This window comes from Lynx rufus, unplaced genomic scaffold (genome assembly GCF_022079265.1).
Source record: "Lynx rufus isolate CCGP_SWC_20201006 ecotype Redwood Valley unplaced genomic scaffold, mLynRuf1.p SCAF_10, whole genome shotgun sequence".
In the NCBI taxonomy this organism is placed as follows: Eukaryota; Metazoa; Chordata; class Mammalia; order Carnivora; family Felidae; genus Lynx; species Lynx rufus.
In genome coordinates, this window is record NW_025814824.1 from 11,359,121 (window position 1) to 11,373,450 (window position 14,330).

At 44.9% G+C, this 14,330-nt stretch overlaps 1 protein-coding gene across 5 annotated transcripts in view; it reads left to right on the plus strand.

Moving 5' to 3' along the window:
* Positions 1–14,330, plus strand: part of PIP5K1B (phosphatidylinositol-4-phosphate 5-kinase type 1 beta) — a 311,268-nt gene that overhangs the window by 123,964 nt on the left and 172,974 nt on the right. For all 5 annotated transcript variants that reach the window (XM_047101751.1, XM_047101745.1, XM_047101723.1 and 2 more), the window contains exon 2: positions 1,139–1,207. In XM_047101751.1, the coding sequence (XP_046957707.1) occupies positions 1,139–1,207 (69 nt within the window). The remainder of the gene's footprint in view (positions 1–1,138; positions 1,208–14,330) is intronic.

Sequence of the window (14,330 nt, forward strand, 5' to 3'; positions counted from 1 at the left end):
AGTCACTGAAAGCGTGTAATGAAACAAGCACCCACTCACCGAAGATAGTGTGAAAGGGCATCTGCTGGGAAAGAAAGTTACTATTCTTCTAATGACCTTGATATTCTAGGAATCTAAGAAAACACTGAAATTGGACAAAAACAGAAGCACAGAATAATTCTTGTTGTATTATTTGTAGGCGTAAAACCCTTGGAGCGCCTCACCTGTCCTTTAACATTAGCGTTGTCGAAGGTGAAGGACTAACGTGCAGTTGTGTTCACACACTGGCGTGCCCTGCAGCCAGAGACAATGATTATTCCTACAATGAGATGTTTATAATCAAACAGGAAAACGCGTATTACCTAAATGTCTTTGAAAACTGCTGGGTGAAAGTGGTATCCTAACATTCTAAGCATAAAACTACGTGGAACCAAAGGCGATAACATAGAAGCCCAAATGTGAAGAGTGGAGTTGCCCAAGGGCAGTAGAATTGAGTACTTTTTTTGTCCTGATTTATATTTTTTGGTACTTTCCAGATACTTTTAGAGGAAGCGTCTATAATCAGAGGAGGCTTTTTTTTTTTTAAGACTTTATAGAGGGGCGCCTGGGTGGCGCAGTCGGTTAAGCGTCCGACTTCAGCCAGGTCACGATCTCGCGGTCCGTGAGTTCGAGCCCCGCGTCAGGCTCTGGGCTGATGGCTCAGAGCCTGGAGCCTGTCTCCGATTCTGTGTCTCCTTCTCTCTCTGCCCCTCCCCCGTTCATGCTCTGTCTCTCTCTGTCCCAAAAATAAATAAACGTTGAAAAAAAAAATTAAAAAAAAAAAAGACTTTATAGAAAGAAACTTGTGCGTATGATTTGGGCTTGGACTTCTACACCATCTTTCTTAGAGCATATGGGAGCAAGTATTCTACCAAAATGGTTTAGCGGTAAAGATTTATTTTGTAAAGACTGGGGAACACAGATTTTTTTCTTTTTTCTTTTCCTTTTTTTTTTTTTTTTTTTGTTAGTATTCTGAGAAATCTCTTCCTTTCTTGGAGATCAGAGTGATAACAACACAGATGTAATTAACCGAAGCGGATTCTCCAGGTAACAGTATTATTAGCATATGGTGTTTCAGAGCCGAGTGGTAAGTTGACCCGGGTACGTTTTTCTCCTGTAGATGTCGTCTGCTGCTGAAAATGGAGATGCAGCATCTGGAAAACAGAACGAAGAAAAAACTTACAAAAAGGTGAGTGACTGTTTTGTTTTCTTTCTTCGGTTCAGAAAGAGGAACGCGGTCGTTGCCTGGAAAGTTGCATATATCCGAGGCCTTGTTTCCCTCTAAAGCAGTTGCGCATAAATTACTGCCTTAGTTTCCTGTTGCCCTCATGGATTCAGTGGTTCAAAGGACACAGGGGTATTGTCTTGTAGAACTACAGGTCACAAGGCCAACATGGGTCTCCCTGGGCCAGGATCCAGGTGGCTGTAGGCTGCGTTCCTTTCGGGAGTTTCTAGGGGACAGTCTGTTGTTCCCTTGTCTTTCCAGCTTCTCCAGGTTGCCTGTGTTGCCCGTTATCATGATTCCCTTCCAACCTCAAAGATGGCAAAGACCAGCTGAGTCTCTCTCAGGCTGTATCACTCTGACACTTTTAAAGAACGCTTGTGATTACACTGAGCCCTCCTTGATAATTCAGAATAATCCCTTTTTTAATTATTACTAGTTTTTTATTTGAGAGAGAATATCCCAAGCAGGTTCCACAGTCCGTGCAGAACCCAATGCAGGGCTCTATCCCCTGACCCTGAGAACATGACCTGAGCTAAAACCAAAAGTTGAATGCTCAACTGACCGAGCCACCCAGGCGCCCCTAATCCCTTTATTTTCAAGTCAGCTGATCAGCAACCTTAATATCTTTTGCAACCTTAACACCTCCTTGCCATATGACGTATTCACAGATCGCCATGGGACGTGGACGTCTTTGGGGAGGGGTGGTTTTTCCATGTTGTACACCATTGACAGTTACTATGCTATATAGATCATTGACAGAAGATGGTTATTTGAAGACTCCTGTAACTCTTAAGAAGAAGGCCCTTATGTGTGTGCAGTGTTCTGTGTCCAGTATGTGAATCTTTTTTTAAATAATTTTTTTAGATGTTTGTTTATTTTTGAGAGAGAGAGAGAGAGAGAGAGAGAGAGAGAGAGAAGGCAAGATCAGGGGGAGGGGCACAGAGAAGGGGACAGAGGATCTAAAGCAGGCTCTGTGCTGACAGCAACAGCCCGATGCGGGGCTGAAACTCACAAACTGCAAGATTGTGACCTTGAGACGAAGTCACACGCTTCACCAACTGAGCCACCCAGGTGCCCCCAGTATATGCATCTTTTAATTGACTTGCTACTTCCCACCAAAATTTTACACACTTTCTACCTTTGTATTTAAAAAAAAAAAAATTGTAGTATGAACTTTTGTCCCATCCCTTTGTAAGCCTCTCAGATTCTGTGCCTTCAGCCCATTTCACAGACGTTCCAGTGTATCTTACCTTGCCATTCTTTGACTTTGATAAATTCTTGGCTCCTGGCGAGGAAGCTAATGTTCAAACATATTACTGGGGAGTATATGTTCCCAGGCACCACTGCTCCTGATTTTAAATCGACTGCACATTTTACTTTTAAAAGTCCTTGCCCTCCTTCTGTCTTGCGAGTAGGAGGTTTGTATATGCAAGGTCTATTATATCTTAACTTTTCCTTTTGCTTTTTACTCTTTCGTGGATAGCTAGCAAGAAGTTTTGCCATCAAGTACAGGAACCACCTGATCCAACTGCATATTCGAGTCATGGCATTAACAGGATATATTTCCTGTTCCATTTTTTTGTGGGAGAATATGCCCCTTTTCCTGGTACAGCTTCTGACTTGCCTACTCAGCCAAACCTAGAAATATAAGCAGGGAGTTTCTGTCCAAAGTGATGACGTGGTGGGGGCAGAGTAGGGTGAAGTTTCCGGAACTAAGAAGTGTCATGTTATGTCATCTCAAACATGCGAATCTGGCCAGAGGCAGTGACGTCTCTGATAGCATATTTGACTCGGCAGCATTGGTAAGGTCTTAAGAATCGAAAGTCAGATATTAAGATCACAAAGAATTCCAGTAAATAAGAGAAGATTATTTAATCCTGGAGGATTATTAACAGGACAGAGTTTTTTTTTCTTGTGCGTGGCGACAACCGGATGCTTCGAATGGTCTCTGATTTTCAGACGAAGATGAGCAGTGGAGGGAGAGGTGTTTAGCTTCTCTGAGAAAAACACCAAAAAGCATAGTTCCTGAGTCTTCAGTCCTCAGTAATTCGGTGTTGACGTGCACAGGAGGAAGAGGGACTACTCAGAGAAAGTATCGCTTCGGTAGCAGGGGACGGCTCGGCTGAACTACTCCATTGAAGTCTTCTCCATGGAGCAAAGACATCGTCACACTGGAGGTGTTAATCATAGTGTTCCCAGAGGTGGCTGGGGTCTCCTTAGCTATTGGAAATGTGTTTGTCTCTAGGCCCAGATGGACCGTTCCCCCGAATGAAAGAGCTTCAGGCTCACGTAGGGAAACCCCTGGGTGTGAGCTCTGAAAAAGCGGGACAGGGCAGGAGACGAGAAGATACCATCCCTCTTTTCAAAAGTGAGGAAAAAGTACCTTCTGGAAACCAGATGTGAGACGGCTCCTCGGCATAATTGGAGCACGGATTAGTCAACATATGGTTTCTGTACAGTTAGGGAGGAAACACGTGTCTCGTACAAACCTGCAGAGGTTCATCAAGATATAGTTTATGCCAAGTTGACTACATTTCTTATTCTGAGAGAGTCATTAAATTAGTCACAGACAAGAAAGAACTCTCAAGTTGAATGAATCTTGATTTGAGGGCACCAGGAATATTCTGGTGGCATCCTTTCAGACCAGCCGGAGAAGAATGGAGTGAATGTCATGGTGACTGGGCTCGTACCTGGTTGGGCTAATGTTCCCAACGGATGGCAGTTTTGTTTCCTGTTCTTTGGTGTCTCCCAGCCTGTGCACGCGTTGACCCTGAGCAGCTTAATACATTTTTGCGCATGACCTTAATGAAGACATGGAATTCGTGCTTGGCAAATGTGCAAATGACAAAACAGCTTGAATAGGTAACTGACAGACCACACGAATGTCATCAAGGCCACCATGCATTTCATTAAGTATTGGCCCTTTTACAAATGCTTGAAAGAGTTCTTTCCCAGTCCTGCAGGCCTGCCCATGAGGTATGCACCTTTTTAATAAGGAGTTTTGATAATTCGTTGGGTTTTGGCCTCTGACTAAAGACAGTCCAGGTTAAGAACCCCCTGACCTGTGTGAGGCATGGGAAGGATATCAAAGGAGTTTATAAGGATCTTACAGTTGAGTGGGAGGGACAAGACAGGAGTTCTCTCCTTTAGAACCCAGTAGTTAATAATAAAGGGTTCAAAGGAGGAGAAATCACTGTGGGTTAGAGTCATCAAGGAGGCTTAGGCTTCCTGTATCAAGCCCCAGATTTACTGGGCAGCTGTCAGTAGCACTCAGCATCATGAGGAATGGGATTTCCACATGTTTTTAGGGAACGCTTGGTGTCCATGGAACAATGTTATAGTCTCGAGTCTTGAGTATTTGCACCTGACTAGTTAAGCTGGGCTCTTCTGTTCGTTCTGGTGACCATTTCCCTGATCCATTGTCAGTTCTTGACAACCCAAGAAGAATAGCTAAAATCAGTGGGTGAGGCGAATATCTTCAGCTAAAGGCTGCAACAAGAATTTTGACTTTCCCTGCTTAACACGAACATGTGGCCCATAAGACAAGCGTTAAAGGCTGCCTGGCTTTTTTTACAGAGTGTAGTATTTCCCTTCTCAGTTCATTTATGGAACTCCAGAAGAATTGTAAACACAAAAGCCTACGGCAGCTAAGCAGGTAACAGGGGGGTGAACTAACCAGGGGGGGAGTGGTAAAGAGGAGACACGTGTCTTCTGTATTTTTTTAAATTTTTTTTAAATCTTTATTTATTTTGAGAGAGAGACAGAGTGTGAGTAGCGGAGGAGCTGAGGGGGGGGAGCCACAGAATCAGAAACAGGCTCCAGGCTCTGAGCTGTCAGCCTCTGAGCTCCGCCTCGAACTCATAAACCGCGAGACTGTGCCCTGAGCCCAACCAACTGAGCCACTTAGACACCCACCATACAGTTTATTAAAGGGGAAAAAAAGACATAGATGCACATGGAAAAATTAAGTAATGACCCAAATTGGTATTAAGTGCCAAGGCAAGTGGCCTTTCACATAATCTAGCAAATACTGGTGAGGCCAAAGCTCATTACAGTCTTCTAGAGAAAAGTCCTTTCCTTCAACTTGTTCGTTAGCAGTGCATTTTGCTGGGATAAAAATTTTGTAGATGCCTCATTGCTTTCTGTCACGATGGAAAAATGCCACTCCTTAGGTGACTGTGAATTGATTTACCTACTCGTTTGTTTCACTGATGGGGGGAATCTGATGAGCACAGGCACAGAATCAGGGCTGAACGTGATTTGTGGGAGGGATCGAATAGCCCGGCCTGGACAAAGCCAAGTGTCAGTGTTTAGGGAAAGCGCAGGCAATTTAGGGGGTAAGGACTGGCTCTAAATGACAGGTAACCTTGAAAGCTAGTTTGAGTTTGGATTTTGTGTTCTAGGCCAGCACTGTGCACTAGAACTTTCTGCAGTGATGGGAACGCCCTGTAATCTGCACTAATACAGTAGCGACAGGCTGCATCTGGGTGCTGAGGATTTGAATTTGTGTCCAGTTTGTCCGAGGGATGAATTTTTAATTTTAGTTAAATTCCGATTTAAATAAGTGCTTGTGGCCAACGGCTACCATGTTGGACAGCTGAGTCGCAGACAGTGAGGTACCATGACATGGTTTGGAGACGAATGACGACAAATCTCAACTAAGGCTGACCTGAAAGTTTTCAGAGTAACTACTAGAAATTTTCTACTACTGATAGTAATGTGAGGAAGAGATTTTTTTTTTTTTTAAAAAAAGGTGAGAAACTTAGAAGGAAGCAGAAGGCAGGACATCCGTTCACTTGAGATTGTTTTAAACTCAAGTAAAATACTGATGTGGGAGATAAGAGTTTTCTGGGTATTTTATACATGGAAGAAATTGCCCACCCCTCCCCCACCCGTCCAGAACAAAGAGATGTCAGAGTGCATCCAGGTCCCCTAGCAGTTCTTTGTCAGGATCTCCCTGAGATTTAATCTCCCAGAGATTAAAATCTCTGGCCACGTAACGTCCCAGTTCTGTGACTTGTTCCTGGGAATCGATCGGTGTTTCCCAGTCACCTGGGCTTGGACTGACGCAGGCAATTGTTACTGCCGCCATTTGCATTGCTTCCTCTCTCGAGGCTCCTCCCAACGTCATTCCACACCTCTTGCCCCTCCCTCTTTTACTTCTCCTTCCATCCTGGGCCTCCCCACAATAGCATCCCCCCTCCCCCCTTCCCCAAGATCCGGGTTCTGATGCCTATTGGAGGCTGCCCTGGGCATAGAGGTTGCCTACCTTCGACACCAACAACCCAAGCGTAAAACTGTCCACCTGATTTTCACCATGACCGGCACCCAGAACGGCAGACTAGGACCCAGTGTTCTTGACCCAAGAACCCTAGTTCTTTCAGTTTTGTTTTGTTCTGTTCTTTTTTTTTTTTTTTTTAAGGCCTTAGTTGTCACTTAATTGCAGTGTCTCTGCTGGTTTCCCTATCAGTGGAGGTAGGCAGTGATGAGGTAAGAGGGAATAATGCTAGCCCTTTACCACATTATAAGGAAAGATGGCTTTTATGACTTTTTAAACCTAAGGTCATGACTAAGCAAGGTAATGACTCCGAGAGACTTTGATCAAAGAGGAAGCATTTATTGAAATACGAACTCTTTTATAAAATATCTCTGGGAACATACACAGGCCCGGGTAACCTTGGCTGTCTCCGGGGAGAACCAGGTGGTGGGAGTCTTGAGTTAGGGAAAACGTGTCTGTATAAACCTGTATATATGTTTAATTTTGAACCGTGTGAATATTTCACCTACTCGAGCATTGAATCAGTGACGTTTTAACATGGCAATGGGGGCTGATATGTGTTCCATGCCCTGACTGTTCTTTTTCTCCTTCAGATTCTAGAAAGCCATCGCTTCCAGAAAACAAGATAGTTGCTTTGTCCTCTGGTTGCAGTACCCTCTGTAGCTTAGCGGAGACCTCTTTTTCTGTGCGTTGAGCAGCATTTCTCACGGATGGCAACCACATTGATCTCTAGGAAGAGTGATCCTTCAGCATTCCAAGTGTTATTTCTAGGCACCTTAATCCAAAACACTCTAACCCAGCGGTTTTCAACCAGCACCACTTTGGCCCCCCAGGGAACATTTGGTGATGTCGGGAGACGTTTTTGATCGTCACAAGTGGAGGGCTGGTGCTCCTGGCATCTAGGAGGTAGAGCCTGGCGATACCGTGTCCTGTAATGCACAGGACAGTGCCCACAACACAGAATTATTGCAGTGTTCGTAGCAGCGAGGCTGAGAAACTCGGCCCAAACCAAACTCTCCTTTTAAAAGAGGGTGGATAGGCGTCTCACTCTTCTGGGTAATAGTTGTGTAACCTGAGGCATTTTCCCTAATTGATGTGAATCTTAATTTTGCTCCTTGAGGAAATGTCCCCAGTACCTACCCTGACAGCCTCATTGTGGGGTGAGCATCAAACACAGCCTGGGAATACCAGTGAGTGACATCACTGTCTTTGTTAGCAAAAGCAACATCTCTCGGCCTCTGATTTCCAATCGGATGCGTTCTGTTGTGCGTGGCTGCCTCCCGCAGTGCTGGCCCTGGCGACTGGTCACTTAGCATCCTGCTGCTGGCTCCAGTCTGGCCTGGGCATGGGAGAAGCACACAGTGAGGGCCGGAGCAGGACCTCGTGGCCTTCCATGTAGCCGTGGTTTCAGAATAAGAGAAAGACGTGCTCCTGATGGGGGGCTGCCATTATGGGTTTTTATCATTTATTTATTTTTATTTCTTTTAATATACTTTTAAAGTGTACTTATGTTGAGAGAGAGTGTGTGTGAGTGAGCGAGCCAGCGGGGGATGGGCAGAGAGAGAGAGAGAGAGAGGGAAACACAGAATCCCAAGCAGGCTCTGCTCACAGCACAGAGCCCAACTCGAGGCTCGATCTCACAAACTATGAGATCATGACCTGAGTGGAAACCAACTGGGCCACCCAGGCGCCCCTGCCCTTTTTCTTTTAATTGAGCAGTGAGCAGATGAGCTACGTCATTCAGAGAAGGGAAATTTTTCAGTAATCCCATTAGATTTAGAAGCATGTAGAAGCATAGACCATTACCATCCACCCTGCTGGGCAGATCCTCCCTCCAAACCTGCTTCCGGTTAATATCACCTGTGCTTCCATGTTTTTCCAAACTAAGTCCTAAAGCACGTGATGACCAATCTGCCTTTATGACTTCCGGGCAAGACATGGCAGGTGATTCAGCAAAGTCAATAGGTGGCTTCCAATAGGCGGAGAAGCCAACCCTCCCATCACGGTGTTTCCTTGGACTGTTCATTTCTAAGTGACCTCCTTTGGCCTTGGCATGGGAAAGAGCGTCCACGTGGTAAGCCACCCAGGTTTGCTACACTTCTGCGTTCTGATTAACTATGGAATTTCCATCTGGTTTTGGTCCCTGATGCCAGTAAACGTTGTCTTGATGTCTCCAGAACACCCTAAAACGTGCCATACAGCTTTCTTCGGGGGCAACAGGAACCACTCCATTGTTGAGTGTGGTGTTAATGGCAGGCGGGGAGGCTGGGGTTTTCAGTGCTTCTGCGGCCTGCTGGGCCATCTGAACAGGAGCCCCTGCTCTCCAAGCACAATTTAGCTTTTGCTTTCAAATTAAATGGCTTTGTAATATACTCCGGTGATCTACATGCCTCCCTGCACAGGTTGGCCAGCAGGGTTCTGATCTGGCCAGCATGCCTCTTGTCCCAAGGCCTATGGCTTGTCCATTTTTTTTTCCCAAAGGTTTTGAGTAATCTTTACACCCACGTGGGGCTTGACCTTACAACCCTGGGATTCAGAGACACAGGCATCCCTGGCTTGTCCACTCTTAGCACTACCACTCCATTTCCCTTGCCTGGATAGATAGTTCACGGTGATTTTGAAAGGTGTCTCTTAGAAGTTGCTTAAGGGGGCGCCTGGGTGGCTCAGTCAGTTAAACATTCGTCTTCGGGTCAGGTCGTGATCTCACAGTTCATGAGTTCTGGCCCTGCGTCGGGCTCTGAGCTGTCAGCACAGATTCTTTGTCTCCCTTTCTCTCTGCCCCTCTCGTGCTCGCCCTCTGTCTGTCTGTCTCTCTCCCTCTCAAAAATAAACATTAAAAATAATAATAATAAAAATTGTTTAAGCACAGAGAAATGAAAAATTCTAGAATTCTTTATTCTGGAAATCCAGAAAAGAAGGCCAGTAACATAGGAGAGGTTCTAGTCTTCTCTCTACTTACAGATACTAACAGGATAAATGCCATGTGCTTATTCATAGTTTTGCTGTCTTAGGGAGTTAGAATCATTGGTTGCTGGAAGAATCTTACTTATCAAATTCGATTGAGTTTATTTAACCAGAAACCTATTACTGTGGCAAATTAAAGCATGTTATTATTAATTAGAAGCAATTTTAAAAGCTGTGTTAATAATAGGGGGGGGCCTGGGCGGCTCAGTTGGTTAAACGTCCAACTCTTGATTTCGGCTCAGGTCATGATCTCACGATTCATCACATCGAGCCTCGTGTCGGGCTGTGTGCTGATAGGGCAGAACCTGCTTGCTATTTTCCCTCTCTCTCTATGTCTCTCTCAAAATAAATTAACTTTAAAAAAGCTATGTCAGTAATAAGAGCAACATTTATCCAGTGTTTAGCATATGCCACACATCTGTCTAAGCACTTCAGAATTATTAACTCATGTAATCTCATCACAACCATTTTGCTACCCTATGGATGAAAAACTGAAGATAAGTTGCCCACCCCAGGGCACCCACATAAGTGGCAGAATGAGGCTGGGATTTTAACCCCAACTGTCTCTCTCTCGGGTGTGTCAGACCCAAACCGCTGCAATATTATCTGAACCTTATGGTTCCTATGACGTTAAATGGAAAGTTCTCATTTATCCGCTAGAAGAATAGAAGCCAGGGGGTACAGGTAAAACTAGCCCCCTTTGGATTGGGAGCATAATAGTAGCGAATCATTCTGAAAGGTGTTTTCCCCGATTCAGTGGTTCCAAAGCCAGCTGTGCTTGTATGTTTCTCCTCTGAATACAGAATCTGAGCTGTAGCTGCAAAATAACTTTTTCTAGAAGGTACATATTAATTTTGAAATGAAAAACAATCTCATCTCCGGGTACTGGGTGAAACACTGGAAATAAAATGACAAAGTGCTAATTTCAAAAATCATTCTTGAGCACCGAACTAAAAATTGACAGTGAAGCATGAGATCCACCTGGAGGGGGTGATATATTTTGACCTGTCATATTAGGAGAGGAACACGTTTCAAACCTAGCTGTGCCGTAGAAAGTCACAGGAGGGGTAATAACTCACTAACGACTTGCTCAATAGCAAAAAAGATCTGATAAAGCATTGGGTTGGAGGGTGAATACTTTGAAAGTTATTTTCCTGCGTGAGAGTCACATTTCCCCAGATGGTACACCTGTGTTTTCTGGCAAGTTCGCTGTCTGCGGATCCTGTGTCTGTAGCTTTTATCATAACACAGGAGGAAGATGAGGCATTCCAGCCCTCAGCACAGAAGCCTTCCCTGAGACAGTCAGCGCATCGTTAAGGAGAGAACAAGAAGACGACGGTTGTGGTCTCTGGGGATGTAAATTTAATCTTTATCTTTTTTGCCTAACCCCCCAGTTTGTATGTACATCCTGACATCCAGAGACACAAGTTGGATTGAGTTACAAGGAAAATGTTGAACTGTTCATAGAATCTAACTGTGGGGTTTTTTTCCTCGGTGAAGATCACCCACTCTTACTTTTACGGGAGTGCTTTTTATGCAGCCAAATCTGCTGCTGTCCACTCTGCATGATGGATCAGGGAGCGTTTCGTTATTGAGCACACGGCTGACATACAGGCTGGCCAGGTGACATTCTAATTCTCCTGGGCTGCTTTTTCATACTGTGACTTTGTCATTTTTTTAAGGACATGGTCGGTGCCTGGAATATAAGACACACATTTGCTTGTACGTCCAAGCATTCATTCATGTATTCAGTTGACAAATATTTATTTAGCTTGGCACTGTGCTAGGCCTTGGGGGTAGGACAGAAGCCTAGACGGAGCTCTTCCCTTCGCTAATAATGCTTTCATTGTCATGGTAGAGACAAACCGGACGAAGTAAACAGAACAAAGCAATTACTAACTTTTAAAGTGCTCCGAAATAAACCCACACGTATATGGTAAATTAATTTGTGACAAAGGAGGCAAGAATATACAGTGGGGAGAGGGTAGCCTCTTCAGTCACCGGTGCCAGGAAACTTGGACACTTGGGTGCCAAAGAATGAAACTGGACCCCTTTCTTACACCATACGCAAAAATTAAAATGAATTTCAGGGTGCCTGGGTGGCCCAGGCGGTTAAGCATCTGACTTTGGCTCAGGTCATGATCTCACGGTTCGTGGGTTTGAGCCCCGCCTTGGGCTCTGTGCTGACAGCTCACAGCCTGGAGCCTGCTTCAGATTCTGGGTCTCCCTCGCTGTCAACCCCTCCGTCTCTGTCTCTCTCAAAAATAAACGTTAAAATGAATTTAAAGACCTCAAGCCATAACACTCCTAGAAGACAACATCGGTAAGCTTTTTGACGTTGGTCTCGGTGATGCTTTTTTGAACCTAACTCCAAAGGCAAGGGCAACAGAAGCAAAAATATGCAAATGGAACTGCATCAAACTAGAAAGCTTCTGCACGGTGAAGGAGACCATCCACAACCTGAAAAGGCTATCTCTTGACTGGGAGAAGATATTTGCCAATGATAATATCCAATAAAGGGTTTAATATTCAAAATACATAAAGAACCCAAACAACTCAGTAACAAAAAAGCCAAACGATGTGATTGCCAAGCAGGCAGAAGATCTGAATAGACATTTTCCGAGAGAAGACCTAAGATGGCCAAACACATGAAAAGATGCTTATTAGCACCAGTAGTCGTCTGGAAAATGCAAATCAAATCCACAACTCGCATCTGTCAGAATGGCTGTTGTTAAAAAAGAGAGGAAATAACGGGAGTTGTTAAAAGGCGTTACTCACGCACTGTTGGTGGGAATGTACATTGGTGCAGCCACTGTGGCAGACTGTATGGAGGTTCTTCAAAAATGGAAAAATAGAACTGCCGTACTATCTAACTTATGGCTATTTGAAGAAAACAAAAACACGTACTCGTAAAGATAAATGTACCCCCATGTTCCTTGCAGCAGTATTTATAATCGCCACGATATGGAAACAACTTAAATGTCCGTTGGTAGATGAATGGATAGGTGTGATACACAAACACACACACACGCACACACACTGGAATTCTACCCATCCATAAAAAAAGAATGAACTCTTGCCATTTGTGACAACATGGATGGACCTTGAGGGCATCATACTAAGTTAAATAAGTCAGAGAGAAACAAGTAGTGTAGGATTTCACTTACACACGGAATCCTCTAAAAACGAACAAATAAAACAACTCATAGATACAGAGAATAGATTGGCCGGAGGGGGGAGGCGTAGGAGGTGGCCACGATGGGTATCCAGAAGTACAAACTTGCGGTTATAAAATAAATCTCAGCGATGTAATGTATGGAACGGTGATTAGGACTATATTATTGTATTGCATGTATAACATATAGATTACGGTGTTGACTATAATATCGTATTGCATATTTGAAAGTTGCTAACAGCAGATCCTGAAAGTCTGCATCAGGAGAAAAGTTTCCTAGCTCTGTATGGTGACGGGTGGTAAGTAGGCATATTGTGGTCACTTTGCAATATGTACAAATATCAAATCATTATGTTGTACCTCTAAAACTAATACAAGGTTATATGTCAATTGCACTTCAATTTTAAAAAAAGTTATGAAGAAAATCACCAAGGGCAGGGGTGCTACTTTTTAGATAAAGTATTTAGGGGGGCCTCTTTTGATAAAGTATTTAGGGGATGAAGCATTTAGGGGAGGTGAGCTGGGGGCTGGGATCACAAGTGTGAGAAGGAGCCAGCCAACAGGAGAGTGGAAGCAAGAATGTTCTTGACAGAGAGAACACCATTTGCCAAGTCCCAGAAGCAGGAAGGAGCTTCACGGATTCCAGAAACCGAAGGAGAGGCTGTTGTGATGGAGCGTACTGAACAAGGAAGCAGAGGCAAGATGGGATGAGAGCAGTGGCTCTGAACTTGAGGCCCCTATTGTGTCCCAGGGGACATACGACCTTGCTGTCACGGCTGGGGACGCGAGAGGGGTGCTACCAGCATGCAGTGGATTAGAGCCCGGGGTCGCAGTTACACATTCAGTGATGCACAGAATAGTCCCCAGGTCCGTCTGGCCCCGAGTGCCGAGTGCTAAATTGAGAAATCCTAAATTAAAGATAGGTGGTGGCCTAAGTAAAGATGTATACCAGGCCAGACCGGCCATGGTTGCCTATGTGGGGGGGGGGGGGGTGCGAGGGCATGATAGGAATGTTTGGTGAACCCCGGGTTCTAACTCAAGCACCTGGGTGGATGTCGTGGTCATTGATCAAGACGGAGGGGAGTGGTATGAGGAAAGGCTTGGGAAGGAAGATCTAGTCTTCCAGTTTGGACATGTTAGTTTGGAGATATTTTGAGCCAGTGGAGGGGGGAGTTTGGTGGACACTCTGAAACGTGGATTTGGAGCTCAGGGGAGAGGTCCGAGGTTCCACTTCTCGTTGTTGAGCCATGGGTCCATAGGAATTGGTGAGATAGATGGAGGAGAGGCCCCGGGACTGGCAAGCATTCCCATTTGGAATACTACCTCTTAAGGCCCTCCTTCATGGAGTTACAGTCCCAAAATAAACACAGCTGGCCAACTCATTCCCTTACCGTCTCCCGTGGGCCTTCCGTTACGTACAGAGAAAATCTACACTCCGAAGCACGACATACACTCGAGTCCTTTACAGTCTGTCCCCAGTGGGCTTGTCTTGTCCCATCTCCTGCTGTTCAGTTCACACCTAACTCCAGCCACGCTGAGTATGTGGATCCCGGCTCCTTTCTATTCGTGCTGATCATTCTAGAACACCTTCATTCCAGAAGCAGTTCCTCCATTGCCCTTCCCCATGCTTCTAGGCGCTGACTGTTCATTACTCCTTCCCAGGCCTCCCT